This window comes from Amphibalanus amphitrite, unplaced genomic scaffold, assembly GCF_019059575.1.
Source record: "Amphibalanus amphitrite isolate SeventyFive unplaced genomic scaffold, NRLGWU_Aamphi_draft 000903F_arrow, whole genome shotgun sequence".
Lineage (NCBI taxonomy): Eukaryota > Metazoa > Arthropoda > Thecostraca > Balanomorpha > Balanidae > Amphibalanus > Amphibalanus amphitrite.
The window spans coordinates 19,087-43,515 of NW_024882397.1; the positions used below are offsets into that span (position 1 = coordinate 19,087).

At 44.8% G+C, this 24,429-nt stretch overlaps 2 protein-coding genes across 2 annotated transcripts; one reads left to right on the forward strand and one right to left on the reverse strand.

Moving 5' to 3' along the window:
- The first annotated feature begins 557 nt into the window (after nucleotides 1–557).
- Nucleotides 558–19,069, forward strand: LOC122367890 (keratin, type I cytoskeletal 24-like). Its single transcript, XM_043341417.1, has 3 exons — nucleotides 558–589; nucleotides 4,561–4,757; nucleotides 18,781–19,069. The coding sequence occupies exons 2-3, from the start codon at nucleotides 4,575–4,577 to the stop codon at nucleotides 18,904–18,906; spliced, it is 309 nt and encodes a 102-aa protein (XP_043197352.1). The 5' UTR covers nucleotides 558–589; nucleotides 4,561–4,574; the 3' UTR covers nucleotides 18,907–19,069.
- Nucleotides 9,203–10,184, reverse strand: LOC122367888 (nucleoporin NUP145-like). The gene is made up of 2 exons (XM_043341415.1): nucleotides 9,966–10,184; nucleotides 9,203–9,452 (listed from the first exon to the last, which is right to left on the reverse strand). The coding sequence occupies exons 1-2, from the start codon at nucleotides 10,149–10,151 to the stop codon at nucleotides 9,327–9,329; spliced, it is 312 nt and encodes a 103-aa protein (XP_043197350.1). The 5' UTR covers nucleotides 10,152–10,184; the 3' UTR covers nucleotides 9,203–9,326.
- Nucleotides 19,070–24,429: the final 5,360 nt, after the last annotated feature.

The window sequence follows — 24,429 nt, forward strand, 5'->3', positions numbered from 1 at the left end:
AATCACTACTTTTGCAAAACAGCTTGAATACCCTTGGCTTTTCACGTGGCACGTGCCACGACGGTCACTGAGATGTATCAAAAGTAGTCAATTACGGGGTAGAAGGGATGGGGATTCCCAGCAAAAAAGACCGCAGGCCAATCGGTCCAGCGGTTGCTGAGATATAAGCCTCTCATAAGCGTTACAGGCCGGGCCGGGCCGGGCCGCTCATACTGAGATTTTTCCGTTATATTGAAAAGACTCGCTTCGCTCGCTGCGCTCGCTCGCTCGTAATCAATGTCTATATGCACGAAGGAGAAGATGCATGGCATGGTCGGCAATTTGGTGCACTACTCGCGCCAGGGTTTCCCCGCTACGTAGAATTCACCCAACATATCCCGCTAATCCAGCGTCGCCTGTGTGACGTCACCAGCCGTCGGTATTCTGCGTAGGAATTCTCGTAGTAGAAGCAGGCCCACGTTGTCATAACAAGTTTGACTGGTTGTAGCGCGGGAAACCCTGCAGCATGACTACTATATAACCGCGGCTGGCACCAGAGTGGTCATTCAGTCGATACCTGAGCTAGTATTGGACAGTCCGCAACTCAAAGGTAAGCAGCATCACATCATATCAAATATTAATAGTACTTACAACGGAAATGTGGTTTAATTTAGTTGCATCGAGGTATTCTTAAATATATCCGAATGTGTTGTCCAACAGAAGTATTATTTCGGGTTTTAAATGGGATAAATTAACATCGTAAAACAGTATGTTGCAAATACTATAGAAACGATCAGCCGAAGGCGGCTTTCAACAAATGAGTTACGTACATTAATAAATACACACATATACAGTTGGTGCACACGCTAAACATACATGTGGTCCTACAGGGCGCGATCGATAAAAGGTCAATAACATGAAGAGCTACACATTGTAAGCAAGGTTACCTGACAACAGACAGGGGATATGCCGATGTTGTGCCATTAAGCCTTGGCTTCAGTTGATGGATGAAAAGTGATTCCAAGATCCTGAGAGAATGTGATAGCTCGCTGCCTAAAATGGTGAAATCGTTGAAGGAGACAGGGGTGTCACATGTGTGACTGTGATCGCGAATGGACGATTGTTTTGGAGTTGTTAGAATATTACCAGTGCGGTCAGAAATGCCCTTATGTTCACATACCCTGGTGTACAAGCGTACATAGGTGGAACCTATGTACGATTCCTCGCACGAGGAACAACGAAACTGGTACACTACACCAGAGCGGATGCACATAGGGACATTGTCTTTGAATTTAAAGAGACTTCCAATGGTAAATCTATTCCTGAGAACTATCTTGGGGCTTAGGTATGGGTAAAACTTCTTAAACATCTCAGTTAGCTCATTTTGCATATTGATCGAACCCTTACCTAGATATGGGAGGACAAAATACTTCTCCAACTTTGGAACTGTTGGTGCAGTCATACTGCGCTTATTGAACATCTTGTCGAGCACTGTCCGGATAATTGTTTCAATAAACTGCTTGGGGTAGCCGTTCTTTTGGAAGAAATCTCTGATGAAGTTCAGCTCTATATCAATCAATTTGTAATTGGAGCAAAGGCGGAAGGCACGAGTCACAGCCGAATAAACTATTGCCCTATTGACGGTTTGTGGGATAAAACTGAAAAAGCTCAATCCCAAGCCTGTAAAAGTGGGCTTTCGGAAAACGGACATCTGAAGGCGGTTGTTTCGACGCACTACGTTCAGGTCAAGAAATGACAGACAGCCATTATTTTCGATCTCTTTTGTAAAACGGATTTTGGTGTGCTGACTGTTCAGGTAAGTAAGAAAATGATCTATATGAGTCTCGTCTCTGAAGATGATAAAGCAATCATCTACGTATCTTCTGTAGTGAACAGGTCGAAACGCCACGGGACAGTCGCGTAACCACTTCTGTTCATGAAAACAGAGGAAGATGTTGGCGAAGGTCGGTCCAAGCGGCAGGCCCATACCGACGCCGTCTGTCTGTTTGAACAGGTCACCATTGAAAAGAAAGTAAGAATTGAGGGTCGCTGTTTCTAACATAAGTCTAAAAAGGTTTTTGGTGAACTTGACAACAGAATCCTTTCCATTGAAGACATAATTGACACAGATATCGATAGTTTCACGAACAGGTATGTTGGTAAACAAGTTTTCTACATCGAAGCTAGCCATAACCATGTTGTCATCTAGAGTAACTTTAGACATGTCTTCAGCAAATTGGTAGTTGTTCTTCACAGTGAAGTCATTTTCAGTGTAAGGAGCAAGTATAGGAACAAGAAACTTCACCAGTTTATATGTGGGTGTTTTACATGCCGAGAAGCTAGGGCGGAGAGGAACCAAAGCCTTATGAACCTTCGGCAGTCCATAAAGTATGCCGGGATTGGAACCTGAGCAATATAAATGGCCGTACTCAGTTTCTGAGATCGCTGCAGTCTCTTTAAGTTTAGCCAAAAGCCTGTTCACCTTTCCTTCCACTTTGAGTAATACCTTATGCAGTGGCTCCTTGATCTTAACAAACTTAGTTGCATCAGAGAGAATAGTGGTGAGCTTACCCAGGTAATCGTTTCGATCCAAAATCACGACACCCTTGCCCTTGTCATTGTCATTGTCATTGTCATTGTCATTGTCAAAATCACACACCCCCTTGATTAGAACAATAAGTTACAAATACTATCACGATTTCAAGCCCAGCAAAGTATTTTCTATTTTTTCCCGTGATGACATCAAGACACTGAAAGAATTTGCCTCGGACAAGTCAATTGTGGTGACCAGACCGGACAAGGGCAAGGGTGTCGTGATTTTGGATCGAAACGATTACCTGGGTAAGCTCACCACTATTCTCTCTGATGCAACTAAGTTTGTTAAGATCAAGGAGCCACTGCATAAGGTATTACTCAAAGTGGAAGGAAAGGTGAACAGGCTTTTGGCTAAACTTAAAGAGACTGCAGCGATCTCAGAAACTGAGTACGGCCATTTATATTGCTCAGGTTCCAATCCCGGCATACTTTATGGACTGCCGAAGGTTCATAAGGCTTTGGTTCCTCTCCGCCCTATCTTCTCGGCATGTAAAACACCCACATATAAACTGGCGAAGTTTCTTGTTCCTATACTTGCTCCTTACACTGAAAATGACTTCACTGTGAAGAACAGCTACCAATTTGCTGAAGACATGTCTAAAGTTACTCTAGATGACAACATGGTTATGGCTAGCTTCGATGTAGAAAACTTGTTTACCACCATACCTGTTCGTGAAACTATCGATATCTGTGTCAATTATGTCTTCAATGGAAAGGATTCTGTTGTCAAGTTCACCAAAAACCTTTTTAGACTTATGTTAGAAACAGCGACCCTCAATTCTTACTTTCTTTTCAATGGTGACCTGTTCAAACAGACAGACGGCGTCGGTATGGGCCTGCCGCTTGGACCGACCTTCGCCAACATCTTCCTCTGTTTTCATGAACAGAAGTGGTTACGCGACTGTCCCGTGGCGTTTCGACCTGTTCACTACAGAAGATACGTAGATGATTGCTTTATCATCTTCAGAGACGAGACTCATATAGATCATTTTCTTACTTACCTGAACAGTCAGCACACCAAAATCCGTTTTACAAAAGAGATCGAAAATAATGGCTGTCTGTCATTTCTTGACCTGAACGTAGTGCGTCGAAACAACCGCCTTCAGATGTCCGTTTTCCGAAAGCCCACTTTTACAGGCTTGGGATTGAGCTTTTTCAGTTTTATCCCACAAACCGTCAAAAGGGCAATAGTTTATTCGGCTGTGACTCGTGCCTTCCGCCTTTGCTCCAATTACAAATTGATTGATATAGAGCTGAACTTCATCAGAGATTTCTTCCAAAAGAACGGCTACCCCAAGCAGTTTATTGAAACAATTATCCGGACAGTGCTCGACAAGATGTTCAATAAGCGCAGTATGACTGCACCAACAGTTCCAAAGTTGGAGAAGTATTTTGTCCTCCCATATCTAGGTAAGGGTTCGATCAATATGCAAAATGAGCTAACTGAGATGTTTAAGAAGTTTTACCCATACCTAAGCCCCAAGATAGTTCTCAGGAATAGATTTACCATTGGAAGTCTCTTTAAATTCAAAGACAATGTCCCTATGTGCATCCGCTCTGGTGTAGTGTACCAGTTTCGTTGTTCCTCGTGCGAGGAATCGTACATAGGTTCCACCTATGTACGCTTGTACACCAGGGTATGTGAACATAAGGGCATTTCTGACCGCACTGGTAATATTCTAACAACTCCAAAACAATCGTCCATTCGCGATCACAGTCACACATGTGACACCCCTGTCTCCTTCAACGATTTCACCATTTTAGGCAGCGAGCCATCACATTCTCTCAGGATCTTGGAATCACTTTTCATCCATCAACTGAAGCCAAGGCTTAATGGCACAACATCGGCATATCCCCTGTCTGTTGTCAGGTAACCTTGCTTACAATGTGTAGCTCTTCATGTTATTGACCTTTTATCGATCGCGCCCTGTAGGACCACATGTATGTTTAGCACGTACATTAATTTCTTACCCGATCATCCCTCAGTTTCAGACCCCGTCATGAAGGTTGCCGTCGTTCTCGCCTGCCTGCTGGTGGCCGTCGCTGCCAAGCCCCAGTTTGGTAGATTTGGACTCGGTGGATTTGGTGGTGCCAGGGGAAGCGCCAACTCTGGATCCACTCAGGGACAGACCAGTGGTCTCTTCGGAAACAGCCAGATTCAGAACAGCTTCGCTAACGCACAGGTGAGTGTAAGAAAGAACAAAGTGCTTAAATTTGTTGCTGTTTTTTTCCCAAAATATAAACACATTTTATCATATTGTCGTTTACTGAAAATGAGTCAATGAAAATGTCTGTGGATTTGAATTGTTGCAGCAGATATCAACCTATATAAAACAATATGAATCAGCTCCTGAAGTTCAGGTTATTGACTAGGCACGTCGTCTTTCCAGGGCTCTGCTTTTGGACGTGGCGCTTCTTTCAACAGCGCTGGCAGCAACGTCGGACAGAGCACTGGACTCTTCGGAAACCAGCAGTTCGCCAACAACCAGGCCACCAGCAACCAGTTCGGACGCTAATGCGATTCTTTTATAGATGAAAATTTTGCCATTGTGCGCTTCTGTACATTATGACTTGTACAAGGTAATCAAAACATAAGTGTAGAGAATTATTGTTACCACCGTGCATATTGTACAATATACATATCATATTGCTAAACGTGTGATTTCTAATGGGAAAGAAGAAGTTGAAGGTCAGAAATATGAACAGTTGATTGGTTATCATTCAACCTTAAAATGTTTCAAATGCTTTAAAAAAATAAACAAGCTCATATATACTCGAGATGCATGGGAAGGACTTGATAACGTGCCCTGGCTGATGTGTGGCTCTCGTACTGACGCAGATGACATCAAGACCAGGGCACTAAAAAGTCATCAGGACCATCGGCACCAGTCATAATCCCAACAGGCACTGCACAATTCGCAATTTGCAGCTGCCGGATGCGCTGTCAGTTTACAAGAAGAGACATCGGGGGATGGCCGTACTGTCATTGAAATGAGCCGACATCGTCATATTCATCCATATTCCATATTCTTACCCGATGGGTAATCGCCACGCCGATTGTGGATTGCTCTTGATCGTCATACATACATACAAGGCCTCGAAGTGTGTATCAGAACTGCTTCAAATTCACGACGTACTAAGGCAATCATAAGTTTTCACTTCTGTATCATAGCTAGCAGTATCCTCGGACCACACACATATACTGAACGGGTGCGCAAGTGCTCCCCGCTATGTCTAGAAAGTAACGGAATGGGTGTTCCTGAGCACACCCGAACACTGAGCAGATACGTTTGTGGTTCTTGGAGCTTCCTTAGCACGACGCAAATGATGTTTTGATTCAAGTTGGAGGCCAATAGCGGAAAGCAAAATTGTTGTAATACATTAAACATTAGAAATTATTTATTGGCAGACATTGAAAATATATGTCTATAGAAATTATTTATCGATTGTAATTAGGCAACACATTTTGAGTGACAAAGTCTGTGCCTGAAGTAAACCTATGCCTCAACTTGCATGGTCCAATATCGCTATTCGCTATTCAGTCCAATATCGCTATTCACCCATCTGAAGCCTTGGGCTGTATGAATCAATCATGTGTGATGCAAAATTGTCCGAAAATAGTTTCCATTTAGTAAAGATTGCAGAAAAGATCCAAGATTCCTGCGTGACGAGGTGCTAAATTTCGGAATCGTGGAACTATGTGTGGGCTTGAGAGGGTTAACACAGCTAACACTGAACACATCATGAACCGTAGGTCAACATGGCTACAAACAGGCTGCAGCCTTTCTACTCAGTGCTCACTGCTCCCACTGTAAACACGCCAAAAGAAGCGAACACTTTCGGCGTCTATAATTCCCCGTCACCCATAGAGCCTAGCGCCCAGGGTATATTGAGTGAACCTAGCGCCCAGACTGGCCGGCGACTTCCAGCTCAGAACTGTCGGCGTTTCATGGGTTCAGGGGTTCAGGGGTCCACCAGACACACGGTCGGGTCAGACTTCCTCGGAGAGCGCGCCGCGGAGTACTCCAAAATCGGCCCCTGTTTCACAGCAAGCCGCGCGCGACTTGCCGGGCTTGCCGGTACCTTCTAGGTGTTGGGGTTTAGCTTTCATCGAAACGAAGGGAGAATCAGTCATTTTGTTTGTTTCCATGGAAACCGAGCGTGAAACCCTAGTAGCGTCAGATAGCGTCGTACCGTGAAACATGGCTCAGGGTTGTTCGAACGATCAAAACAACGGCGGCTCGCACAGGCTCCGTGCGCCGCGGCGGGTGTCCGTCCATCCTTCTATAGAGCCTTGGTCCATCCTACATACAACGGCCGCACCTGACGGACGACGAATCCGGGTGGGCGGAGCCTAGCACCGGAGCGAGGCTCCGCCCATCAGGACCCGTCGGCCCGCGGCCGTTAGGAACGCCATTTTAAACACCCTCAGACACAGAAGTACAAGTATAAATGACACACTGAACCGAAAAATGGCACCCGCCACCCCTTCTCATGTCCCTGGGGGCACTTAGGTTACGAGAGGTGTGCAACAGTTTTTCGCTAATAACTTTTGATAGAGGCACGCTAGAGCGATTAAAAGGCCTAAGCTGTGTTCGGCTCGACGATGCGGCTCGATTGATATGCAACATGACCTTTTACGGTCAGGTCATGACCTTGAACTTAGGTCAAATTTATTGATTGACCCTTTGAGGTCAAATTATAGGAAATTCGACGCGTTTTGAGGAGAGAAAAATTATGCCGGTAAAAGTAAGCACGTGCGGTGTTTGAGTCAAAAGTTTTTGCAGAAAGCTGTTTCCGCAAAAATTGCCTACTTTGGCAGCTCATGTTCTAGCAAAATCGTTCACGTTAGGTCAAATCAGAGAAAATCGTTCTGAACAAGTGGTGCAAAAAGGGCTATCAAATACATACACTTATCGAGGGCGCTGTAGTTCCATAAGGATCCCAGATGCGCTGCTTTGTTGTAAATTGTCAACGTTTGCCCTGCATATTGGCGAGATTTGGCCTTCGATGACCTCTGGTGACTTGTCCTTTGACCTGACAAAGAAATGACCTAAGTAATTTGGTCACAACTTTTCGTCATGTCGCTGCGTAGCCCAGTGGCCGGCTTAGAAGGGGGCTCAAACACCCTCCCCCTTTTCTCAGAAGGGCGTGCCAACCTAGAAACATCAGCGGGGCGCGAGCTTATTGAGCTAGAGCCTCGCAGAAAAATCGCTTTGTTTTCGTCCCAAACGACACATGCTTCATCTGGCCTCACCCAGTATTACTAGAACCTTGACGTAGGCTTCCTGTTAGATGTTATTAGTCTACATATAGGTACTTGAGATTCTGGATCCGGGATCGTAAAAGAGACGTGGTATTTTGTGCGCACCTCAGTCTTTGATATCGACGCTGATCCACTCCGTTCAGAGACTCTCGTAGTTGACACAAGTGACGATCTTTCCGTTTTGTATTAACCCGCGCGGGGCTGGGGGGGGTAAATTTTACCCCCCCTCGCGAATTTTTGCAATATCTCAAAAACGGCGGCGCGCAGCGCCGCCAAACTTTCAGTACCTTTTCCTTCATCAATTTGACACGTTCCCTGAAAATTTGAGCGAAATCCGTCGGAAAATTTTTGAGAAATTGACGTTTTAGTGACGTCATGTTCGCCATTTTCGCCTCAAAATCGGCAAAAGTTCAAACGCCGCTAACATCTTCATTTTTAAAGGAATCAAGACGCAACAAAAAAGGATATACGTAATTCTACTTTGTTTTTAAAATGGCTATCTCGGTTTTTTGAAAATTTTGGATTTTGGCCCAAATTTTTTCAAAAAACTGACTTTTGGGAAAATAGCTATAAAATCCAAAATTTTGAGTGTATCGAAAAAAACCGGAATATATGTCAGAGAAGTGGTCTATGTGCACCTACATACCAAGTTTTAAAAGAATCGGTTCAAAAATGCGGGAGTTATTCAAAATTGTATGACGTCACGACACACAAAAATTTTGAAAAATGACTTTTTTGGAAGTTCTAGACCTGGTACGGAAACAAAAATAGCACCATTCGATTCGCCGTGAAAAACTGCATCAGATAGACACCTTTTTAGGCCTTAACAACCAACTTCAAAATTTGACCTCACTTGACCTGACCTTGACCTGACCTCGAACTGAAATTCATCCAGAGGGGGTCCATATCACTTATTGAGTGTGCCTATTGAATTCTATGAGTAAAATGACCCATAAAACATGTGTCGCACATGCCCTTTTCTATATTTTGTTTTTGGTGACCTGACCTGACCTGACCTGACCTTGACCTTGACCTCTGAATGATATTGTATGCAACGAATATTGTCTTGGTAGCCTAAGAGCACGTTTTGGGCGATCAGTCTCAGTCCATGACTCCATTCTTCGGCAACTACGGTGCAAGGCCGATACTGTAGGAACTTGCAATTTGTACCCTTGACCTGACCTTGACCTTGACCTCGAACTTAAAATTAAGTACATGTTTTTAGTCGTTCGTGATGAGATCTTTCGATTGGCGTTTGAATTTTCCGAATCGGACCATCAGTTCGGGAGATAACAGGGGGGGTAAAATTTACCCCCCCCCCCAGCCCCGCGCGTTCGGCTGGAGACCCCAGCCCCGCGCGGGTTAAACAGCTCTCAACACATTGTAAACCACGAGGATATTTCCAATGAACAAACACTTGCATAAGCTGCATACAAGGACTCATGCAGTTATGACAGTATCACATATTTTTCCCTGGCCGAACGGGTTACCGTCCGAACTGGTTGCTGGTAGCCTGGTTGTTGGCGAACTGCTGATTTCCGAACAGCCCGATGCTCTGTCCGACGTTGCTGCTTGCCCTGTTCAGGGAGGCGCCACCTCCAAAAGCGGAACCCTGGAAAAAAAGATACGTCATTAGTTGAATGTCATAAGTCGTTTAACTTGTTTCGGACCCACCTCAATGGATGACCTGTTATAATCAAATATATTTATACATGTAATTTTTACTGTAATGGATGGTGTTTTTGCCATGATTATTGCAAAAAAATAATACAGAAATTGATCATTAACATGGCAGAAAAGGCACATTAAGGCAATTAGAAAGACTGAAATGCAGAATAAGCTTTTGCCGCTAAGGCACCGTCAAATCCTTAGCATTTGAATCTGATGATTACTTCGCGGCGAAAGCTAATTCTATATTTCGGTCTTTCTAATTGCTAAAATGAACATTGCTGTAGCATGTTAATGGTTAACTTCTTTACCACTATATTAATAATGAGAATCAACTAATAATGTATCTATCGTTTCTCAAAACGTATCGAAACGTTTTTAAGAGTCAAGTGTAATGACGATTTCGTATAGCTGCTGTCAAACTGCATCAAAGCGATATATTGGAGTTGGTACTCACCCCGGCGCTCGCGAAGCTGTTCTGAATCTGACTGTTTCCAAAGGGTCCACTGGACTGTCCCTGAGTGGATCCGGAGTTGGCGCTTCCCCTGGCACTGCCAAATCCACCGAAACTTCCGAATCTACCAAACTGGGGCTTGGCAGCGACGGCCACCAGCAGGCAGGCGAGAACGACGGCGACCTTCATGTTGAAGTGTGTTTTCTGGAAAATAGGGGCAATTGGCTTTCATATAGCTGAGTTCTAAACGAAGCAAAAACCTGAAACTCATAGAATGCGTGAGTGACTATGAACTTCACCGGTCCATGAAATATCTGTCGACGATATTGGTAGATGAAAAATCAAAGAAATTTCCTTTTTCACTTGAATAAATTCAAGTGAAAAAGGAAAGCAGTAAGCAGATCAACGGAAAAAGTGACAGACGTGAATGAAAATTTCAATTTTTAGTCAACACACTTGACTCAACAAAAAATTTGAGTCAAGTTTGAGTCAACTCATATTTTTATTGAGCCCCTTGAGTCATGAGTCGAGTCAAAGGAAAAAAATCAGCTCCTTGTTTGAGTCAGAGTTGAGTCAGGGCTTTCTGAAGTTGAATGATAGTCGAGTCGGCAAATTTTTTTGAGTCGGACACAACCCTGCTGGACAGTGGACAGTGGTGAAATTTTAGCTTCAGTGACTTCTGGTGACCTGATCTTTGACCTGACCATAAAAAAGACTTGGAGTAAGGTCGTCATTATTGTTACACTCTTTCGAACGGCGCCTACGGCATGGCGCTACGTGGACCAGGAGCCGAGTTAGAAGGGGGAGTGTTCAATCACACCTTTCCAGCGGGGCGCGGAAATCCAGTACTCCCAGCTGAGCGCGGGGTAACTTGCTTAAACTTTTCTGAAACCGCTTCCATTTCTTCATCTATTGGATTATTGTTATATTTCGAAAACAGTGTTAAGATTAACCCTAGAACGCCTAGGGGGGGTTGTATCAACCCCCCCTGAGGTTTTTTCGAAGTGCACGCTAAACGGCTTGTCGTAGCGGGCTGAAATTTTCAATACCCTCTGGGGCCAAGGTCATGACCTGATTGGAAAGGGTCGTGTTGCATATCGATCGATCCGTATCGTCGAGCTGAGAACATCTAAGGCGTTGGCATCGCTCTAGAATGCCTCTATCAAAAGTTATTCGCGAAACCAAACTGTGAGATACCATTCGTGACCTGAGATGACCTCGGGGCATAAAGAGGTACCATGGGTTCCATTTTAAGTTCAGTGTGTCAGGACTACTTGTACTTCAGTGTTTCAAAGTGTTTAGAATGACTTTCGCCCAAAAGAGGCGGTTTTGAATTTTATCCCATTGACATTCCTAATGGGGAGGCCGGAAAATTGACCTGACCTTAGGTCACCGATAGGAAAATTCAAAGAGGTACATTTTGTACATACTGTTGGCTTTATCAATCGCTGAAAGTTTCAAAGCGATCGGTCACTTGATGTAGCTATGGCGAACATTGAAACATTTTATGAGGTGAGGTTCACTTGCAGTGACCTGGTTACCTGACCTTGATTGACCTTGGTCTGAAATTTTCACAACATGTGAAGTATTGATGCATGATAAGGTGTGCCAAAAACGGCGGCGTATTCGTTTTTCATGAATACCTCGAATTCGAGATATTCGTGAAAAAAAAACGGAGGGGGGGGGGGTGTTCAAACACCGCCAGCAGGGCGCGGGCTAATCAGCAGTTCACTATAACCTTGAAAATGTTTTGGTTTGAAATATAATATCGGTCGAGACTCGTTACCAAGCTACACCTGCGTTATATTGCATACGGCGTGCCCAATGAGCATTCCGCAATTCGTACTGGTTCAAATCTGCTCATACCGTTAAAGCAAAAATAACCAGTAAACTTCTAATAAAAAAAGAAATATGACCCTAAAGTAGTAATAGAAAATATCCGAAGGTTGGGACTTTTCAATTAGACAATCACTATTCTTTAGAATTGTGATTTTCTATTGAAAATCCCAACCTGAGCTACCTCTCTAGGGGGGTGTTTAGCGTTTCTGCCGCGATTTTGGTCATCTTGATACCCTCGAAAACGGCACGGTAGAATTTTTTGCCATTTTCAGCGTTTGGTCCCGTATCGGGGAGCTACCGGCTGGCATCGGTCGCTTGAAATATAATTAACCCGTTTTGGGGTAATCGGCACGTGCATTTTCCCATAGTATAGAAAAGTAAAGTAGTAATAGAAAAACTGATTGTATAATCCGCTCCCGAAGGTTCGCCATCAGTAATTGCCTGATGGAGGTCCAGGAGCAAAATATGCGACCAGGCTTTATATAAAGGAATGGTTTATTCCATTTTTTAATATGAGGTCACTGGTTAGTTATCTTCAATCATTTTTATAATGATCTGCGAGCAGAGTTTCTATCATCTTAGGTGCCTCAAATTGGTTTATCTTTATATTTTGTTTATTTTTCGTTTATCAGTTCATTATTACACGTCGAAACAAAACATCGCACAGTTACCCAACCATAACATTATCACAAAGGTACCCATATGGAAAACACAAGTCACAGCTCAGTTTAGACATCACGAATCAACGTCCGAACTGATTGCTGGTGGCCTGGTTGCTGGCGAACTGCTGATTTCCGAACAGTCCGATACTCTGTCCGACGTTGCTGCTAGCGCTGTTCAGCGAGGCACCGCCACCGAAAGCAGAACCCTGGAAAAAGAACATTGCACGTTAACCCGCGCCCTGCTGGGGGGGGGGGTGTTTGAACACCCCCTTGTGGTTTTTCGCGAATATCTCAAAAACGGCGGCGCGGAGCGCCGCCGTTTTTGGTATACCTTATCATACATCAATTCTACACATGTTGTGAAAATTTCAGACCAAGGTCATTCAAGGTCAGGTTACCAGGTCACTTGAAGTGACCTCACCTCATAAAAAGTTTCAATGTCTGTCATAGCTACACCGAGTGACCGATCGCTTTGAAACTTTCAGCGATTGATAAGAGTAACAGTATCTATAAAATGTATATCTCGGAATTTTGATATCGGTGACCTAAGGTCAGGTCAATTTTGCGACCTCCCCATTATAAGTCAATGGGAGAAAATTGCAATGCGCCTCTTTTGGACGAAAGACATTATAAACACTCCCAAACACTGAATTACAAGTGGTTTAGTCACACTGAACATGAAAATGGTGTCCGTGACCCTTGTTTATGCCCTGAGGTCATCTTAGGTCACGAATTGCATCTAACAGTTTTTCGCAAATAACTTTTGATAGAGGCATGCTAGAGCGATGAAAACGCCTTAGATGTGTTCAGCTCGACGATACAGATCGACTGATATGCAACATGACCCTTTCCGGTCAGTTCATGACCTTGACCTGAGGTCAAATTTTCAAGTTGACCTTTTAATGTCAAGTTATAGTTCATTCGATGCGTCTTGGCGAGAGGAACACGATGCCGGTAAAATTAAGCTCGTACAAGGCTTGGGTCAAAAGTTATTGCCGAAAAACTGTTTCCGAAAAAATCGGCTATTTTTGCAGTTTTTGCCCCCTGCAGGCAAAACCGTTGACGTTAGGTCAAATCTGAGAGAATTACTCAGAAAGGGCGTTAATAGGGCTATCGAATGCGCTTTTCCGCGGCGCTGTAGCTCTATTGGTTCCCGAGTTATGCGTTGGCTTCTTGGAAATTTTCGATATTCGACCTGGAAATCGGCGAAATTTTGCCTTCAATGACCTCTGGTGACCTGACCTTTGACCTGACCAAAAAATTGACCGAAGTGATTTCGTCATTGTTTTTGACGCTCTTTCGAACGCCGCCTTCCGCGTATCGCTACGTGGCCCAGGAGCCGAGTTACAAGGGGGGGGGTGTTCAAACACCCCCCCCCCAGCAGGGCGTGGAAATCCAGGACCCCCAGCCGGGCGCGGGTTAATGACCTGAACTTTGCACGTTGCCTGGTGTTTTTGTCGAGTTCCTTTTTGAAAAAAAACATATACTGGAGTCCTTTGAATGATTTGAAGCGTTGAAAAATATGCACTTCTGAATTTTATTAGCTTGAAGTTGCTTCAATAAAATATTTCATGTAATAAACTTAACGTGGAATTTTAGATGCAGATCCTGCTCGTGGTCGCCAATTGCCAAAGATGAAACACTTATGACAGAATAAGATACTTATAAAATAACTGTAAAACATAACTCTATTTCATTTCATATTACCACAGCTGAGGGGTTTGAGAAAAAAACTTACCCCAGCATTGGCAAAGCTGTTCTGGACCTGGCTGTTTCCAAAGAGACCACTCGACTGTCCCTGGAAGGAACCAGAGTTGGCTCCTCCAGTGGCACTGCCAAATGGGATTCCAAATTGGGGCTTGGCAGCGACGGCCACCAGCAGGCAGGCGAGAACGACGGCGGTCTTCATGACGGAAATCTGGAAAGAAGAGACGGTTAAAACGTTTAAATGAGGGAGCTGAAATGTGAGAAACAGGAGCCAGTAACGAGTTTGACACATCGCTTAAGACAATGCCAAGATGAAGAGGCATGTCACTGAATTTTTGCGAAGGGAATTGCACTGCAACGGATATCCGCTTGAAAAATATAGATTCTCATGGCTTTATAAAGGCTACCTGTACATATGGGCTGGCCAACAAACACCGTATAGGTAAGCACTTTGTAAGTAATGGTAAATATTTTGCCAGCTTCACTCACCGTTACGCTGGGAGCGTCTAGACACCGGTATGATCTTGCACTGAGTGATGACAGTCGCGGCTCGGCATTGTTTTTATATCCATCCGGTAAGCCGTGGCGGAATGTCCTTGTGTTCGGAACCAGTCTGCCGTCTCCCAGAATCGTGTAGTAGCGGCCTCCGCGAGAAATATTGCGCGGCCTTTGTGTTACGCGATTATTGTGTTGAAATTAGTCAGATTGAAGAAGCGGGAATGGTATTCATGCTTCTCAGTAATCCTGGAAAATCCGGTGCAATTGTTATAGTCATGCTGCTCACTTGTGGAGTGAGGTTATGTGGATCAGTAAACTGCCTTTTACGTCCATCGGAAAGACACGTTTCAGTTCCACACCATCCTCTTCAGTTGACGCGTTGCGACGTCTGCGTAGCGCTCGAGATGCAGCCTGGGCGTAATCTTGGCCTGGGCTGCATGAACTCGGAGACAGCTTGGAAGATGGTGTATCAGCCTGAAACTCCTTGAGGAATCGGGAGATGCTCTACCAATTGCCTCGCGGACAATGAATCCGCTGGACTTAGAAGGCTCCTGTCAAATGTCCTGGTTGTTAGAAAGGCAACAAAAGTTTCTATGCAAGCAGTTCGTCCATCAGCTGGAAGAACTCTCAATTCACTGAGCCCGCTACATTGGCTGCTTCTCGTCTTTGATAGTCTTAACCCTCGCCCCAATCTTGAAACGCTCACAAGAGCTACAGTTAACGAGCAGTTTCAAAGTTCTTTATGTGGTCGTGTAGAGCACCGACAGCGCTACAACACTGCTACCTCGGATTTTAACATTTTGTTATTTTGACCCCCCAAATCAATTTTTTTTTTATAAAATAGCAATCAAATCCCAGAAGTTTTTCGAAATTCGAAAAACGGAATATATGATAGACCCTACCCTCTTCACATACCAAATTTTAGATCGATACCTCTTTTTTGGTCAAGTTATAGCGAAAAAAAAAACTTCAAAATTGATGACGTCAACTTTTCAAGCTCACTTTTTAGCAAGTCTAGACCACGTAGCGCAAAACAAAGACCACCATCAGACTCCCCGTGACGAGTGCATCGAATTGATACCCATTTTATGTAAAAATAGCAAGTTTGAAATTTGACCTAATTTGACCTGACCTTGACCTGACCTTTACCAGAACATAACCTAAACTGGCCCCAAAGGTTGCCTGACCCACATACTCGCATTTGTCATTTAAAATGGACCATAAAACATGCATCACATGATATTTTCATATTGTGAACCTCAGCGACCTGACCTCTGTGACCTGAGGTCACGAAAATGACTTGACCTCATATGAACTTAAGGAAAAATCCGAGATATACAAGTTGTGAGACTCCTAATGAATACTAGGTCCTGCAAGTTTCATTTCCCTGTGAAAGCTCCTCTGGCAGTGAGGGCGTTGCGAAGTTGCGACATCTGAATACCGTGCAGAGGTTCACTTATGACGTCATAGGTCAGTGACCTGACCTGACCCGAAAATGCGGTTGGTGTCAGAAGACCTGGCTTGAATCAAAGGTCAGGTATGCTAAGTTTCAGCTCTCTGTCGCCGGCATGTTCGGAGCCATCGTGAAAAAACCCTTGGGGGGGGGGGGGCGGCACCCGCCTCCAACTCGGCCGGCGAGGGTTAAAAGACATCGACGTTAGGCACGGTTGCTGAAAGATTTCTTAACTGCTGCCCCATCCGTCCCATTTTTTGTTGTTGTTGTTCTTACGACATCCAATCACTATGCAGAATGAACATGTATCACAATAGTTAACCTTCGCCCGCTTTTTCCCATTTTCCCATCCTAGAACGCTCATGGGGGGTTGCCACCCCCGCGCCATTTTGTTCCTGCTAGAGATACAGTTTCGCGGTAAAAACCAACAGATGCTTTGGGAAGAGACGAATCCAATGATACACAATTTTACCTCATTAGGTCAGTCATTGACCTTCCAGGTCAGGTCAAACTAAGAAATGTTGCTGTTTGGGGTCACCGTTGGAATATCACGCGCGGTGCCCGTCATATATCGACGAGGCTGCCGTTTGTGGTGCCAAGCCAGCTAGAACAGCTCTTTGCCACACTGTCCGACTAGTTTTTTGCTGGCTGTGGCCATTTCAGGTCATGTTAGGTCAAGGTCAATGATATATGTTTGCAGGGGCGGATCCAGAAAATCTCCAAGGGAGGGGCCATTAGAAACCAGGAGGCCCCCATAATCCCACCTGTTGGAGGCCCCATCTTCCCACTTGTTGGCCCCCCCAAAAAAACTGCGTCTATTGAGCTTATCTAGCTGTTCAGGCAACATCTCAACATGAATAGCCACTTTATTTTCAGGAGGCCCCCTTTTCAGCTTTTTAACTTTTTATTTTATTTTTGAAAAAAATCGGCCAAGGGGGGGGGGGCCATGGCCCCCATGGCCCCCCTTGTATCCGCGCCTGTATGTTTGTATATCTGTGTGTGTCTGTGTGTATACTGATGTGTGCACCGATTGGTTTGAGTGTCACTATTACATGAGATCATGAACTGAGAAGCTTTTACCAAAAAATGCAGTCAACGATACTTCACGAAAAGTACATTCAGCTTGCCTAAAACGAAATGTTTTTCGATGACCTTGACCTTGTCCCTGACATTTGTACATCGTCGAACAACATGTTCCATGATAGGTGGGAGGAACGACTGGCAAAAAAGCTGAAATCAAGGTGTCAAAAGCTCACAAGGCCCATGCCAAACGCAATATAATGGGTATTGGTCATTTGGGTCATGACATGACCTGACGAACAAGGTCATATCTCCGAAACCAAAAAGCACAGCAACTTGAAAGTTGCAGTAGACGCTGCGAAAAGATAGAAAGCAGCTAACTATACAAAAAAGTCAGGCTTCTAGCTTTCAAAACGTTTAGTTCAGAGCAGAAAAACTACCTGGGGGGGGGGGGGGTGGCAATCCCCCCATGTGTGAGCCAGTGTTAATTCAAAGCAGACTCTTCTCTTCCGAGATAATATCCACTCGCATGGAAACGTCAATTGTTGGCTGGGCCTGTGTTCATCCGCAGACCAAGTCGGATTAACCATGGATCTAAAGTTTATCAAATAGATAGGCTACATGGAGGTTTGGGTGCAGTGCTGGTCAGGGGTTCCCCGCTACGTAGAATTCGCCAAATATATCTCGCTGATCTTTCGTCAGATCTGACTAAAACAGTATTGTTTTGTAAGTGTAGTCACCAGACGTCTGTATTTGCGTAGGTATTTTCGTAGTAGAGGCCAGCCCACGTTTGCCTGAACAAGTCAGACTGGTTCGGCGCGAGGGAAACCCTGCATCATGACGAATATATAAACTCGGCTGGCACCAGAGTGGTTACTTCGTCGAGACCTGAGCCTCACAGCAGCGTCCGCAACGCAAAGGTAAGCATCATATCCCACATTATAGGTACCAAACATTGATAACACAGCTGCCAAATCAGCCTTTATTAGGTTGCATAAGGGTATTTTTATAATGTGTTACGATATAGCTGAGAATGCCGTCGCAATCCTATAGGATTTAGTGCCCTGGCTAGGATCTTCTTAGTTATTGAGCTGGTTAAGCACTAGGCAGTTACGAGTTAATTGTTTCACAGTGTTTATCTTAAGTGTTTTCTTTTCGCACTTCTGTGTGTCTCAGAAACCATTCATGTGACTGAATTTGTAACGTTTCCCCTCCCCAGTTTCAGACCCATCATGAAGACCGCCGTCGTTCTCGCCTGCCTGCTGGTGGCCGTTGCTGCCAAGCCCCAGCTCGGTAGATTTGGACTCGGTGGATTTGGCAGTGCCACGGGAGGCGCCAACTCTTTTTCCACTCAGGGACAGTCCAGCGGTCTCTTCGGAAACAGCCAGATCCAGAGCAGCGGCGCTAACGCACAGGTGCGTTTCACTCGGAGCTTGTTTTACCCACAAAAACCATTATGTAAATATGTAATTGTGAAAGCTGGTCAATAAGCTCGCTGCATTTTCCAAAGAGACATTCTGCAAACTGCATATCCTTATTATCACTATCGCGTCCCAGGTGTTCGCAGGACCATGCATAAGAAAAAGAAAACGACCGCCGAATTTCAGCATGCTGACAGGCACTCCGTTTTTTTTTCCAGGGCTCGGCGTTCGGGGGTGGAGCTTCCTTCAACAGCGCTGGCAGCAACGTCGGTCAGAGCACAGGGATCTTCGGAGGCCAGCAGTTCGCCAACAACCAGGCCACCAGCAACCAGTTCGGACGCTAAGCGGATACATTGCTAGACGAAGATTTCGACTAGTGTTTTGTTTTTTACTTCCGTGACTTTGCTAAAATCAAGACATCATTCTTGTTGTTGAGACCACTGCCCATCCATGCTATTTTGATTGTGCAATATACAAATTACAAACAAAATAAAAAAATGTTCTTGGATTTCAAAGGTGGAGAGGAAAAAAATTTGCAGGGCTAGATCATTCGGCTGTAACCACCAGCAATGACCTAAGCCTTCTAAGCGTGAGGGTGTCCGGCCGAATCGCTATTATTTGAAGAGGCATATTAGGCAGATCCGACGATCTTATATAACCTCAACTTTATAGATAGAAAGGTACCGAAAAAACATCGAAATAGGATATATCAAAACATGAACATCATAGTTGCAACTAGGTCATATTTCGATCAGAACAGTACTGAGGCTTCATGAGGTCACTTGTGGTAAGTTTTGAATTTTAACCCGTATTGGTGTTTTGCCAGCGTAAAACGTATGGGGGGGGGGGGGGGCGAGTTCGTTCTTCCTTGCCATTCGCCATCTGGTGGAGCTAGAGCTTCGGGGAACAAAACGAGCGCATTGCCCGCAACAAGAGGAAGTCGATGATACCCAATTTTAACCTGCGCCCTGGTGGGCCTCTCAGCCAACTTCGCCATGGTGGGGGCCTTTTTTGGCCAGTCCAGTTTATCTCGGAAAGTAAGCAAGCTAGAAAGACGCGGTAAAGGGCAGTAGACAGTTCGCTACAAGATCTTTCAAAATCAATAAGGTCATTTTTTTATCATGTCATCGCTGAGGTCACTGGAGTTTACCAAATGGAAAACTTTCACGAACGTTTGTTTCCGATTTTGACAACGTTTTACAATTCGGCACATAAGTCGGGAACCAATGGGAGCTACAGCGCTGCAGAAAAGCGCATTCGATAGCTCTTTCAAAGGCCTTGCTCAGTAATTATTCTCAGCTTTGACCTAAGGTCAATGGTTTAGCCTCCAGAGGGAAAAACTATCAAAATCTGACGTTATTTTGCGGGAAAAGTTTTTGTATCATAGCTTTTGACTCCAAACTTGCATGACGTTGATTTTACCAGCATCGCGTTTGTTTCGTCGAGACGAGTCGAATGAACTATAAGTTGACCTAAAATGGTCAACTTGAAAAATTTCACTACAGGTAAAGGTCGAGGAAAAGGTCATGTTACATGTCATTCGGTTCGTATTGTTGAGCTGAACACCTTCATAGTGTGTTCATCGCTCTAGCATGTTTTTATCTAAAGCTATTGTCGAAAAACTGTTGGAGACGTTTCATGACCTGAAATGATCTCAGCGGAATTTAAGCAAATTTCACAGGTGCACACAAATCACAGGTGCACAAGTTAAGTAACCACAGGTGCACAAGTTAACCCTCGCCCGTATAGGGGGGGAGGTCGAACGGACCCCTCCCCTCGGTTTTTCGCAAATAACTCGCGTAAAAAGCGGCCGATTGCGACGAAACTTTCAGTACCCTCGCGTTAATCAATTTTACACCTACCCTAAAATTTTCATGACCCTGACCCTAATGACCTTTGACCTGTGACCTACTTTTCGAGACCATGTTTGACCGGAATCGCGATTCGGCGTATGTCGGCTCGCATTAGCGGCGCGTTTGCAGTCTTTTCGTGGTTTTGAGCGTTCAAACATGGGATATGATGTTGCTCCCATGCATTAGGGTGGGTGTCAAGGTCACCGGAAGGTCAGGTCAGGTCATTGACCTTTGATGGCCTCGGTTCTTTTTTTTTAGTTTTACATGTTTCTAGGCCAGTTTTTGGAGCTGTATTCGAATTTAGCAACCATATGAACATTTACGAAGTAGTTTTGGTGCCTTCGTAACATGCTACGAAGCTGTCAGAGGCGGTTGCCACCTACTACGAATACCCTTACTGGTTGACCTGACCTGCACTGACCCGACCTGGCCTAAATGCATGAAGACATCATCTGTGATCAAAACTAACATGATATTCGTGATCAGCACCCCGAAAAACCCCTTAGCAGCCACGCTTTACGACTTTCTAACAGGTCCCGATTTTCCCGACTTTTGGGTCATTGACCTGACCTGGAAGGTCAACCGATGACCTAGAACCTTAAAATTGAGTATCATCGGCTTCCTCTCGTCACGGGCAACACGCTCGTTTTTTTTCCGCGAAGCTCTAGATTGATCAGGAGCGAAACGGCAAGGGGGTCCAACGGCCCCCCCCCCCCCTTATACGTTCGAGGCTGGAAAAACACCAATACGGGCGAGGGTTAACACGCGCAGTGGAAGGGTTCGAGTACTACGCCCAGTGGAAGGGGGGGGGGGCGAATGTTGCCCCCCTAAGATCTCAGCTCCCACTAAAGCTAGAAAGACGAAATTTGGAGGGTAGGTGGGGGCACTGGGGAACTCTGTTGTGTGTGAATTTCATGACCCTAGGTCAATATCTTCAAGGTCAAATGAGGTCAAATGTGGTCAAATCTGCCATATTAGCGACTTTTTTGCGTTTACAAGCCGATAACTCAAAAAGTTACCGTCCGATTTTCCTTTTGCTTTCACTATACGTAAGAACGTACATTTCTGAGTGTGTATAGTGAATTTCAAGTTAATCCAACAATAAATATGGCAGTTAGAAGCCTTCTAAGAGTAAGGTGTCGCCGCCTGAGGCGGGATCGGCCGACGCGGGAAACGCGGCAATCACAATTTTGTGTTTACACGCTCATAATTCAAATTTTTACCGGCCGATTTTCATAATTCTTTCACCATAAGATTGCCTGTACATTTCTTAGTCTTCTCACAAAATTTGACGCGAATCGAACATAATCAGCGGTAACGAGCGGGCGGAGCGTCGAGCGCGATGTAAAGACGGAACTGTCCCGCCCCGGCACAGTCTACAATTCGGGCGGCGCGTAACGGCCGACGCCGGCTGCCGCGGCGCCGCGCCGCCGCGGCGGCAGGCTGTTTGACTTTACACCGCTATTACTAGAAAAGTTGTGAACCGATTTTCTTACTTCTTCCACGAGAAGATCCGCAGTTCAATTCTGGACAGGTGGCCAAAATTTCACGTTGATATTACGTTTACGGCGCGAGTTATCAGCAAAAAAACAGGAGGAGTGGGCGAAATTCGCCCCCCCCCCTTCCACTGCGCGTGTTAACCCGCGCCCTGCTGGGGGGGGGTGTTTGAACACCCCCCCTGTGGTTTTTCGCGAATATCTCAAAAACGGCGGCGCGGAGCGCCGCCGTTTTTGGTACACCTTATCATACATCAATTCTACACATGTTGTGAAAATTTCAGACCAAGGTCATTCAAGGTCAGGCCACCAGGTCACTTGAAGTGACCTCACCTCATAAAAACTTTCAATGTCTGTCATAGCTACACCGAGTGACCGATCGCTTTGAAACTTTCAGCGATTGCTAAGAGCAATAGCATGTACAAAATGTATATCTCAGAATTTTGATATCGATGACCTAAGGTCAGGTCAATTTTGCGACCTCCCCATTATAAGTCAATGGGAGAAAATTGAAATGCGCCTCTTTTGGATGAAAGACGTTATAAACACTCCCAAACACCGAATTACAAGTGGTTTAGACACACTGAACTTGAAAATGGTGTCCGTGACCCTTGTTTATGCCCTGAGGTCATCTTAGGTCACGAATGGTATCTAACAGTTTTTCGCAAATAACTTTTGATAGAGGCATGCTAGAGCGATGAAAACGCCTTAGATGTGTTCAGCTCGACGATACGGATCGACTGATATGCAACATGACCCTTTCCGGTCAGGTCATGACCTTGACCTGAGGTCAAATTTTCAAGTTGACCTTTCAAGGTCAAGTTATAGTTCATTCGATGCGTCTTGACGAGAGGAACACGATGCCGGTAAAAGTAAGCTCGTACAATGCTTGGGTCAAAAGTTATTGCAGAAAAACTGTTTTCGAAAAAATCGACTATTTTTGCAGTTTTTGCCCCCTGCAGGCAAAACCGTTGACGTTAGGTCAAATCTGAGAGAATTACTCAGAAAGGGCGTTAATAGGGCTATCGAATGCGCTTTTCCGCGGCGCTGTAGCTCTATTGGTTCCCGAGTTATGCGTTGGCTTCTTGGAAATTTTCGACATTTGACCTGGAAATCGGCGAAATTTTGCCTTCAATGACCTCTGGTGACCTGACCTTTGACCTGACCAAAAAATTGACCGAAGTGATTTCGTCATTATTTTTTACGCTCTTTCGAACGCCGCCTTCTGCGTATCGCTACGTGGCCCAGGAGCCGAGTTACAAGGGGGGGGTGTTCAAACACCCCCCCAGCAGGGCGTGGAAATCCAGGACCCCCAGCAGGGCGCGGGTTAAGTAACCATACCTCTAAAAAAATGGGATTCTCTCATTCTTACACTTAACATCCCAGAAGTTGGAACCCTGGCTTTTGCATGAGAAATTCAGTATGAACAATTCGCATAACTCAGAATTCTTATATCGGTGACCTAAGGTCAGGTCAATTTTGGGACCTCTTCAGTCTTCATTATAAGTCAATGAGAGAAAATTTAATTGCTCTTTTTATGCCAAAAACACCCTCAAACATCGTAACACAGGTAAACATCACACATGCTGAACCGGAAAATTGTACTTGTGATTTTCCATTTTCAAGGTCATGACCTGATTGGAAAGGGTCATGTTGCATATCGATCGATCCGTATCGTCGAGCTGAGCACATCTAAGGCGTTGACATCGCTCTGGACTGCTTCTATCAAAAGTTATTCGCAAAAAAAAAAACTGTGAGATACCATTCGTGGCCTGAGATGACCTCGGGGCATAAAGAGGGACCATGGGTTCCATTGTAAGTTCAGTGTGTCAGGGCTACTTGTTATTCAGTGTTTCAGAGTGTTTAGAATGACTTTCGCCCAAAGGAGGCGGTTTTGAATTTTCTCCCATTGACTTATACCTAATGGGGAGGTCGGAAAATTGACCTGACCTTAGGTCACCGATATGAAAATTCTGAGAGGTATATTTTGTACATACTTTTGGTTTTATCAATCGCTGAAAGTTTCAAAGCGATCGGTCACTCGGTGTAGCTATGGCAAACATTGAAACATTTTATGAGGTGAGGTCTTTTGAAGCGACCTGGTGACCTGACCTTGATTGACCTTGGTCTGAAATTTTCACAACATGTGAAGTATTGATGTATGATAAGGTGTGCCAAAAACGGCGGCGTATTCGTTTTTCATGAATATCTCGAATTCGAGATATTCGTGAAAAACCGGAGGGGGGTGTTCAAACACCGCCAGCAGGGCGCGTGCTAATCAGTAGTTCACTATAACCTTGAAAATGTTTTGGTTTGAAATATAATATCGGTCGAGACTCGTTACCAAGCTACACCTGCGTCATATTGCATACGGCGTGCCCAATGAGCATTCTGCAATTCGTCCTGGTTCAAATCTGCTCATACTGTTAAAGCAAAAATAACCAGTAAACTCCTAATAAAAAAGAAATATGACCCTAAAGTAGTAATAGAAAAACTGATTGTATACTCCGCTCCCGAA